Source organism: Pseudorasbora parva, chromosome 13 (assembly GCF_024679245.1).
Source record: "Pseudorasbora parva isolate DD20220531a chromosome 13, ASM2467924v1, whole genome shotgun sequence".
Taxonomy (NCBI): Eukaryota; Metazoa; Chordata; class Actinopteri; order Cypriniformes; family Gobionidae; genus Pseudorasbora; species Pseudorasbora parva.
In genome coordinates, this window is record NC_090184.1 from 24,126,325 (window position 1) to 24,136,439 (window position 10,115).

At 34.5% G+C, this 10,115-nt stretch overlaps 2 protein-coding genes across 3 annotated transcripts; one reads left to right on the forward strand and one right to left on the reverse strand.

Moving 5' to 3' along the window:
- The first annotated feature begins 455 nt into the window (after positions 1–455).
- On the forward strand, positions 456–5,287 carry smarcb1a (SWI/SNF related, matrix associated, actin dependent regulator of chromatin, subfamily b, member 1a). 2 transcript variants are annotated; one of them, XM_067413569.1, is made up of 9 exons: positions 456–611; positions 954–1,065; positions 1,175–1,304; positions 1,717–1,854; positions 2,679–2,806; positions 2,917–3,083; positions 3,961–4,151; positions 4,523–4,654; positions 4,889–5,287. In XM_067413569.1, exons 1-9 carry the CDS (start codon positions 528–530, stop codon positions 4,926–4,928), a joined length of 1,122 nt encoding a protein of 373 aa, XP_067269670.1. In that variant the 5' UTR covers positions 456–527; the 3' UTR covers positions 4,929–5,287. The 2 variants fall into 2 exon arrangements, with proteins under 2 accessions (XP_067269670.1, XP_067269671.1); XM_067413570.1 differs by having other exon boundaries at positions 1,196–1,304.
- A 129-nt stretch (positions 5,288–5,416) lies between these two features.
- Positions 5,417–9,808, reverse strand: derl3 (derlin 3). Its single transcript, XM_067413571.1, has 7 exons — positions 9,456–9,808; positions 8,974–9,039; positions 8,808–8,881; positions 8,551–8,644; positions 7,064–7,259; positions 6,427–6,517; positions 5,417–6,336 (listed from the first exon to the last, which is right to left on the reverse strand). Exons 1-7 carry the CDS (start codon positions 9,543–9,545, stop codon positions 6,192–6,194), a joined length of 756 nt encoding a protein of 251 aa, XP_067269672.1. The 5' UTR covers positions 9,546–9,808; the 3' UTR covers positions 5,417–6,191.
- Positions 9,809–10,115: the final 307 nt, after the last annotated feature.

The window sequence follows — 10,115 nt, forward strand, 5'->3', positions numbered from 1 at the left end:
AGTAGTAGTAGCAGTAGTAAACTTGCATTTATGAATCTGAAATTTGGTCAAAAAATTGCTAAAATAATTATAAAAGCACTTTCATCCATATTTAGTGTAGGTACGTTTTCCAATAAAAATGAGAGGGGATACAAAAATAAGACAAATACATAAAAAAAAACTGTGAAACTTAAAAGCAAAATAAAAACATTAAAATGTCTACAAATGAACTACAAGCTTTCTTGTTTTTAAACATAACATTGTATTATGGTATTAATATTTGTTAAAATAGTGATTTTAAAATTAAAATAAATACTTATTTCCTAAATACTAAATTTAGTAGCTGATTAATTAACGTATAATCCTTACTTCCTTTCCTTTTTTTCTTTTTTTGTCTCTCAAAAATATAAATGTTCTGCTGTCTTTGGTCTTTCCTAAAAAACTGTTGTAGAGAACGCTTACGTCATTTTCCTGCGCCACACAGTTCGGCGCTCACTGCTTACTAACGTTACTCATGTTTAGCGGAACGAGCAGCGCTAGCGTTCAACATGGCTTTAAGCAAAACATACGGTCAGAAACCTATTAAATTCCAACTGGAAGAGGATGGAGAATTTTACATGATTGGATCTGAGGTCTGTAATTAAACGCACTAATCATTTTAACGAAGATTTATGTTTATACACATTATTTGTTTTGCATTGGGTGCTAACACGTCAGTTAGCTAGCTAGCTAGCTAAGATTGTTTTCGTTTGTGATAAGATCGATAACTGGTGAAATTATTGATTATTCCTTAAACTTAATCAGTCCTAAATATGTTACACATCAAGTACTGCTGTATTTGTTTTTGCGGTGTAGTTATACACAATACTAGATTACTAGAGTCCAAATATAAACAGTACAGTCACTGACAGAACTGGTCGTGGGTATTTATTTAGTTTATTCTAAATTATTTTCCGTTATGTGTTTGTATTTAGGTTGGAAATTACCTGCGTATGTTCAGAGGGTCTTTATATAAGCGTTACCCATCACTCTCAAGAAGACTAGCGACAGTAGAGGAGAGAAAGAAGATAGTAGCATCATCTCACGGTAAGTGTTGAGTTCACTGTGAACATTTGAGAAGAGATCTGAGGACTGGGTTAAAGTTAGCTGGAAATCGCACTTTCTATCTTACAGTATAAGTAATGTTTTGTGTTAGATCACGGTTACACCACTTTAGCCACCAGTGTGACGCTGCTGAAGGCCTCAGAAGTAGAAGAGATATTTGAGGGACATGACGAGAAGTACAAGGCTGTTTCAATCAGTACTGAACCTCCAGCCTATCTCAGGTAAATCATCTCACCTTTGATAATGAAATGCAGTCACACTTGCTTCAAACATGCTCATTTTAGAGTTTTCATCTTCATAATTCAAATTACATGTCATAATGATTCATTATTACACTCCTATTACATTACATAGGTGGAATCATTCATTAAAGGGATAGTTCAGCCAAAAAAAAAAAAATTCTGTCATCAATTTCTCAAATTAATGTTGTTCTAAAACCTTACAAGTTGAAGATATTTTAATGAAATTTCTGTCTGAAATTTCCTATTTTTAAAGAAAATTCTGAAAGAATTCTGTCCCTCCATTAAAACTGCATTTTTTAAATGAAAGTTTTGAATTGGAATTTGTTTTGTCCAGCCTTATTTGTTGCATGACAGCACACCTGTTTTTCTTAACCTATGGTTTTCTTGACAGGGAGCAGAAAGCCAAGCGAAACAGTCAGTGGGTTCCCACTCTTCCTAATAGTTCCCATCACTTAGATGCTGTGCCTTGCTCCACCACAATTAATCGCAACCGAATGGGCCGTGACAAAAAGAGGACCTTCCCCCTATGGTGAGACTACTTTAAAAAAAATACTTTTTCAAACTCATATTGTTGACCTATGCATCACAGGTTAGTAAGTGACACAATATGTGCACAGAGAATGCTGTGTGTCCACCAGAGTTTTTAGCCAGCTGAAAACGCTAGGCACTCTCCTGAAATACCAAGCAGTTGAGCGCTTTAGAGCATTTCGGCAGTACACAGCTTTGCTTGTTATGATATAGATTATCTGTGGATGTATCACTAGTATCTCGTTTCATAGTTTGTTTCTTTATTGTTTCTATATAAAAATGTCAATACAATGTAACGTTTTTGCTCTGGCTCTTAAAAAAATTATTTTGTTCTGTTATTATGCTGTCATCTGTTACCGCTGTGCAAGCAGGATGGTTGGTGTGTTATTTTTCCCACCTCTTCTCCACCTTAATTGGATGGCTGGGTAAAAAGTGACAGTGATGAGTGCTGCATTTTACCCAAGGTTGAACATTCTTGAAGTGTCAGCGACCAGTAAAAAGCGCTCAGTATAGTACAGAATAGTCTCTCGGAACCTCGTACACTGCTGACGTTTATAATAAATATTGCAATATTCCATAAAACATAAAAATAGTCAATTTAGATTTATAGTGAATTTTAACAGTTATGTCCTATTGTGTTGCACTTTATTTGTTTAAAGGGAATTGTTATTTAAATTAAACCAATAAAACCTAATCCAGAACATGTGGAAAACAAAATGTGAGGATAATTAAAACAGAATTCATAAGGTCTGTTTACTCATTCAAATAATATCACTGGTCTCATTTTTCTTACTGTGTTTGTCCTCTGGATATGTGCTATTACAGTTTTGATGATCATGACCCTGCTGTCATTCACGAGAATGCCACCCAGCCTGAGATCCTGGTGCCCATCCGACTGGACATGGAGATTGACGGGCAGAAGCTGCGTGATGCTTTCACATGGAACATGAACGGTAGACTTTCCTTTACACTTCCTGAGAAGCATTTATTCAATTTATTTGTTGTTTTTTTATTACACTTTACACAATATCCTGAATTCTCTTTTCCCCCCCTGACATGATAGAAAAGCTAATGACTCCAGAGATGTTTGCTGAAATCCTTTGCGACGATCTGGACCTGAGCCCGCTGACCTTTGTTCCAGCCATTGCCTCGGCCATCAGACAGCAGATAGAGTCCTACCCCACAGACAGCATACTGGATGAGCAGATGGACCAGAGAGTCATCATCAAGGTTCATGTGTCATTCTGTCAATCCACCTTGATTTCAGTAATCCCATCTTTAATATCAGATCTCATTACTCTATTATTTTGGTGAATCTGGTGGTATCATGGAAATATAAGTTTGAAAACAAGTTCTTATTTTATGTCATTCTTTGGTGCAAAAATAAATGTGGTATATTTAAATGTGCACTATGTAACTTTTCCCTCTCAAAATTAACTAAATTTAAATGATTCAATATGTCAGTCCTTCTTCCAAAACTTGTTTTTGTCTTAGCCTGATTCACTTTGGTAAGCCTATTATACATGTTTATATTTTAAATCTGATTTTTGTAGGACATTGCATGAAAACTTTGCTCTACTTTGACACATATATGGTGTGGGAGTGGCGCAGGTTAGTTGTCTCAACGTTTGAAAAAGGATGACATTGAGCATGCTAAATATAGAATGTCTGGGGAATTGCCCGTTTTTAAAAACATCGAAGAGTCTGCTCTCTCTGCTGGCAATAAGAGAGTGTGACAAATTGTTTGTGTGAATCTCAAATTTGACCAAAATTGACATCTTTCACTTGTTTTGCCTGTAGCTCGTAAGTAGTCTGTGAGCATTCCGGCTCATTTTGCCAGCACTGGTCACATTTATTATTATTATTATTATTATTATTATTATTATTATTATTATTATCATCATCAGTGTAGAATTTTTTGTAAAATTGTATTTATTTAAAATATTTTGTGACATTGTTTTTATTTTAAAGAAATATTTTTTCACCAAAAAAAATCTCACAAATCCTAAAATTTTTAATGGTAATTTTTAAAGTATTATTATAATTCACTTGCATAAAAACAGGTTATGTACTTGGGTTTTGATTGCTGTTGTTATTATCTCTGTAGTTAAACATCCATGTTGGAAACATATCTCTGGTGGATCAGTTTGAATGGGACATGTCTGAGAAGGAGAACTCTCCTGAGAAGTTTGCTCTGAAGCTGTGCTCTGAGTTGGGCCTGGGCGGAGAGTTTGTCACCACTATTGCATACAGCATACGTGGCCAGCTCAGCTGGCATCAGAGGACCTACGCTTTCAGGTTCAGACACACAAATACACTTTCTAACTATTACAGTCCTGGAATTTTTCCTGGATAAGAAAATGTGTAAAAAAGTTTTATTGTATGATTGATAAAACAAAGTAATGGACCTATTGTTCAGATATTTTTTTGAGTGATTCACAATTTGTCAATGTTAACTTTTTCCCAAGTTGGATATCTTTTCAGACTGTGTCTAATGTCTGTGACATTACAAAACGCATTATAAAGGTTAGGTTTTTCCTCTGGGGATTTTTTTTTCTCTCTTTTTCCATTTAGCCCATTTTGTGAACCTGTTTAATTGGGAAATATCTGACTCAAAAGAACAAGTGTCTGCCCTAGTGGTTTTAAGCGGCTGTGTTTTCTCTTTGTAGTGAGAACCCTCTCCCCACGGTGGAGATTGCCATCCGAAACACAGGTGATGCTGACCAGTGGTGTCCACTGCTGGAGACACTGACAGATGCTGAGATGGAGAAGAAGATCAGGGACCAGGACAGAAACACAAGGTAAAAGAATGAACTGCTTCACTTAAGATACCGTTTTGCCCCATAGCAGACGTGTAGCAGAGACAAGCCATCTGTTGAACTATTACTCAATGACAAGCTGCTATTGCTCGAAGACCAATCCTAATTTGCTGTGCAGTTTCAACACAGAAAGAAGAATAATATACTCATAATTTGTTGATTTTTGAAGTGACTGTGACTTCCAGTGCTCATCAAAGTTTTTCCTGTGTATTTCAGGCGGATGAGACGACTTGCAAATACAGCCCCAGCATGGTGAAGATAACAGTCCTCTCCCACAACTATGTAAATCTGAAGAGGAAATACCAATAGAGCTACAACCCAGCATTACTGAAATAAAAAAATAGAGACATTCCATTGGCCAGTCCAGATCCAGTCCCTCCTGGTCAGAGTATGTTCATGTAAACTAAAGCAACCTCCTACGACCTTCCCCTGTACCGTCTCAGAGACAGACGGTTTAAATGTTTAAAATATTTTATGGTATCTTTATTTGTCTTGTTTTGTGTTTGTGTATAGATGCCATTTTGTAAACATAATGTGCTTTTAAATAAAATTATTAAGATAAAAAAACCTTTGTTGCAATGCTTTGTTCCAAAAAGCTTGCAGTACACTTGCAAAATTCTTGCATAATGGCGAAATGAAATAAGACTCAGTATTGCGTACTGAACTACCAAACTAGTCACTTGAGTGCTTTACATATGTATATAAAAATAATAAGCCATTTTTAAGAAAATATCCAACAAACAATCATATTTCAAAATATGAAAACTTTAATCTTCAGACAAACAAGCATGTTTGCATTTATATTTAAATAAACAAAAGTCTTATTGCACCTATATCCATGTTTTTTTTAAAGTGTAATTTTTTTCTGGAGCACAAACTATTTCAGTTTCACCACACAAAGCATTTTGTATTTTGCAGTGGGGCTGCGCTAACAAAGACCAAAGGCTTCAAAATGCATAGTCAGCAGTTCAATTTGGCATTTCAGATAGTCGGCACATTTGTGAATGTGTCCACCAGCACCGCCGCTGACTGTGGGAAAGGAGATATGCCACAGTATTGTACCCAAGAAAGTACCCTCTTGTGGTGTCCACACTCCCTCTACAAAGATGGATTATAGTTCGGGAGATTGAATGGGTTCTCTTTAAACTCCAATGCTACCAGCCACCACTACTTTGTAATACTCATTGAACAGAAGTTGATGAGAAAACAGCAATTGTTTCAAACCACGTGGTGTGAAGTAAAACAGAAAGACATTGTTCTTCCAGAACAACATAAGAAAGGAAATCTTGTTTTGTGATGTGCATGGCACTGAATGCAAAATTTGGATCCATTTATTTTATACACAAAGGCACTACGATAACCATAGCCTCAGTCTTTCCACAGATCCACAGGACTTTATGCTTAAGTGTCGTCGTTCAAACTATTCTTTGCAGAACTTGACATAAATTTTCCCAACTAAAACAATCAGGACTTAAAAAGCATGACATGGTTTATTGCTCTCTTGGTGGTATTAAATCCTTCAGTTTTCATCTCTTTGTGGATCGTCGTCATTTTGACCTTGGCCATTATTTTCTACACCTTGTCCATTCCAGTATATTCCACTCTGATCTTCTGGAAGGGGGGCGTAACTCGGATCTTCTTGAGGCGGGTCAAACAGAAATCGACTGCAAAAAGTCAATTTATATTTCTGATTTAGTTTGTTTCTTATGTTGAAGCCAAACACATGATAAGAAAATTTTTATAGTCATACTCACAAAATTTCAGGAGTGGCAAGAAGCTTTCTGCCTCCTGGCTGGTTAGGAAATACATCCTCCAGGAAGTAGTAAATGTGTCCTACACAAATCCCTATATAACAAAATTATATAGTATATATGTATATGTATATATATATATGTATATATATATATATATATATATATATATATATAATAAATGTTTCTCAAGCAGCAAATGAGAATATTAGAATGATTTCTGAAGGATCATGTGTCACTGAAGACTGGAGTAATGATGCTGACAATTCAGCTTTGCATCACATTTTAAAATATATTCAAATGGAAAACATTTTAAATTGTACATTTCACACGTTTCACAAATGCATATAAGATGTAAGTATTGGTTACACTTTATTTTAAGGTGATGTTGATGTTAGATTGTACTTAAGTACTGAGTCATATTAATTAACATTTACTATAGAGTTAGGGTTTGGTATAGGGTTAGTTACTTGTAAGTATGCCTCATTTACTGTAATTACTAAAGTAAGTACATGTAGTAATCTGTAACTACGTCACCTTAAAATTGTAAAAGTATTTAAAGTGCATTATTTAATCATTTTGTTTATGCAAAATCACACCTAAAATTATCATGAGCATTTCAGGACAAAAGTTAACTTACCCAAAAGATCAATAACAATAGAGTTGCCCAATAACAATGAGAATCCCATGAGCACCCAGGGAAGGAATGGGGCCTGGAAGTTGAGAAGGCCAAAGAAGTTCATGCGGATATAAGGGTTCCTTCTACTCCAGACATAAACCAGCATGATAGTGAAAGCCTGTCCTAAAAAGAACAGGTTGGCAAATAGACCAAAGAGCTATAGATATTGAAGTTAAAGAAATTAGACGAATGGAAAATGAATAAACTTATTTCATTTCTAGAAATGCATAACAGGAAAAGATTAAATGTTCCTTAAGAATAAACGTTCCCACTTTATGTTGTGTCCTTAACAAACTACTATGTACTAATTTGTTGATTTAAGTATAATGTACTTGTTTCATTGCAAACCTCTTTTGCTGTTACTGAGGTGGGATATGGGTAATGTTAGGGACAGGTGGGTAGGTTTAAGGGTGGGTTAAGGTGCAAGGGAAAGGTCAACAATGTAATTATAGATGTAATTAAATTCTGGTATTTTTAAAATATAAATACAATGTAAAAACATTTCAATGTTAGTACATAGTAGTTAAAGGATTAGTTCACTTTAAAAGGAAAATGACCATCTAAAATGGCTTGATTGACTGAATTAAATTTATATTGACATGTCTTTAACCTGTGGAAGTCTATTCTCTCCAAATAAAAAAATATTTTAAAATATCATATATTTTATTTATTTTGTAATTTACAAATATTTTATAACATTATATTTATGACATAAGGCATAATCATGAAATTTAAAGTTGAAATTCTGAGATCAAAAGTCATAACTTGCATATAATTTGGAACTATGAAAGTCATGAATCTGACAGTAAAAATTTACAAAAGGTTAAAATGATGAAACTGTCAATATTGACAAAAAAGTAAATATTATCATTATGCAATTATGATTGACAGGCAAAACTGACAAAAATTCAAATTTATGAGATAAAAATCCATAGTTGTAACAAAAATTCAAAATGAAATAAATCATAAGATCAAATGTATTGTGTATGACTGTGTGACATATGAATTTTAAAAAAGCACAATAGTGCATCACAAAAGTGGTCCATACAATTCATCTACTTCTGTTTAACAGAGAGAGAATACACTTCATTTGTAATGTTTAGGGTAAGTAATATTTTTTTTCCAATTTTTTTTTTACTTTTATTCAGTAAGGTCACATTAAATTTACAGTAAAACATTTATAAACATAAGGTTTCTATTTCCAATAAATCATGCTCTTTTTAACTTTCTATTCATCTAAGAATCCAGAAAAAAATGTATCACAAAAAATAGTGAGTAGCACAAAACCGTATTTCAAAAGCATTAAAAAAATCTCATTGACCTCAAACATTTGAATGGCAGTGTACATATAGGCCTATAAGTTTCAATTTATTTTCAACATACATTATATGTTTTGGTGAAGAGATGCATGCTTGGCTGTTCTTAATGTGATGAATGTTTAAGGATACAGTCATAAGAACACCACCGAACAGGAACATGTAGACAAAGTCTGCCGTTCGACCACGGAAGGAGCCTTCCTCCAGCATTCGGCAGTAACGATATCTGCTCAGTCAAGGACGTAAACCCAGATGACCTACAGCACACAGCTGCACAGGAGCCAAACGGCTGTTATGCAAAGCAAACACACTGTGAAACTGTGAATCTGTTTTTGTGTGCACACTTCCATAACCAACAGAGAAACATTCAAATTGATCAAAAAGGATACAGAAAAATCATGTTGAACAAGAAACTAAATCCAAGAGGTCCAAAAAATAAGAAGTTTGTGATCAGTCGCCATACCTACATAAGGCAAAAAAACAATATCAAAACAAAAGAACACATAGCCTAACTGTTGTAATGAATACAGCCGTTTAAATGATTTGGGAACCAACCTGATATTTCTTTAATATCAGGTCAGGGTTAAAATAAAGTTGAAACGGTGTGATGAACTCCAGTTGCTGTAATACACAAAACAATGTCAAGCAAGTTATACGGTTTTTTTTAGTGGCCATGAAAAATTAACCTGTTTTGGACTATGACTCTTTGTGTCAAGCTATATCTTCAGATAACAGTCATTTTCTAATTATTGTTTAAAATACATAAATAACCTCATTGTTAAGAGGCTAATATAGCACATCTAAAAATGTTTGTAGCTCTCTGGAGCAGGACTTTACTTAACATGTGATCATTACAAATTCAAAAAGTAAAGCTACGGCTTAAGTTAAACATTTTTTACAAGGATGTCATTGGTTCTTTAAGTATTTAATATGACATTGGATATTTTTGTGGGGAAGACAACAATTTTGAAGTCGTATTACCGTTATCAGCATGTTTTGTTCAGAAATGTACACACGGAGAAGCCTAAGTAACTTACCACAGCCGCAGTTGTCAGGACGCATGCAGTGGTATATGCTCGCGTCACGGCCGGGATCTGCATGTACTCTTGAGTGACGCTGTTCGCCATAATAATCTTTCTCCCGCGTATCTAAACTCTTCACACTTTCACAGTGTATCCGTAATATAAGTTAGTCAACTATATCACATCTCGTTCCAATACAATACACTGACGCTAAGAAACAATCGAACACCTCAGTGCGGATAAGCTATGCCTTAACAGATCCATGTCCACGTTTAGTGTTAGCGTCAACTATTTATTTTTAATGGTTCAGAATGTTTGCGTTAGTGACAGGGGCGGAGTGAGACGTCGGCTTTAACAGTCACTTCAGCACCTCCACGTGTTTACAAGCAAAATTCTCTTGTTCTTCCGTGGACCAATGAGATTGCACGGTTTCGCTGACGTGATCAATGATCAATGAATTTTGACGTAATGTAATTGATTACAATTGTTTTATACATTTAAAATGTAATGAGGACTGTTCGGATTTGCTCTTCTTTTGATCTCTTCATTTTCTCTTCAAATTTTTTTTTAAATGATATAATAATCGTATTCTTTTTTTGTGGTTGATTATGTGCTGTATGAAAAATAAAAAATAATTTGAAAATGTATAATCATATAAATTATTAATATATACAT

Bases quoted from the DNA above. Each gene is read 5' to 3' on its own strand.
- smarcb1a (XM_067413569.1), top strand. From the start codon at position 528: ATGGCTTTAAGCAAAACATACGGTCAGAAACCTATTAAATTCCAACTG. The intron at 1,855-2,678 runs GTGAGACTACTT...GTGCTATTACAG, and splicing joins AAGAGGACCTTCCCCCTATG to TTTTGATGATCATGACCCTG. The intron at 4,655-4,888 runs GTAAAAGAATGA...TGTGTATTTCAG, and splicing joins GACCAGGACAGAAACACAAG to GCGGATGAGACGACTTGCAA.
- derl3 (XM_067413571.1), bottom strand. From the start codon at position 9,545: ATGGCGAACAGCGTCACTCAAGAGTACATGCAGATCCCGGCCGTGACG. The intron at 7,260-8,550 runs GTATCCTTAAAC...CAATATCTATAG, and splicing joins TCGGTGGTGTTCTTATGACT to CTCTTTGGTCTATTTGCCAA. The intron at 6,518-7,063 runs GTAAGTTAACTT...TTTGTTATATAG, and splicing joins TATTGTTATTGATCTTTTGG to GGATTTGTGTAGGACACATT.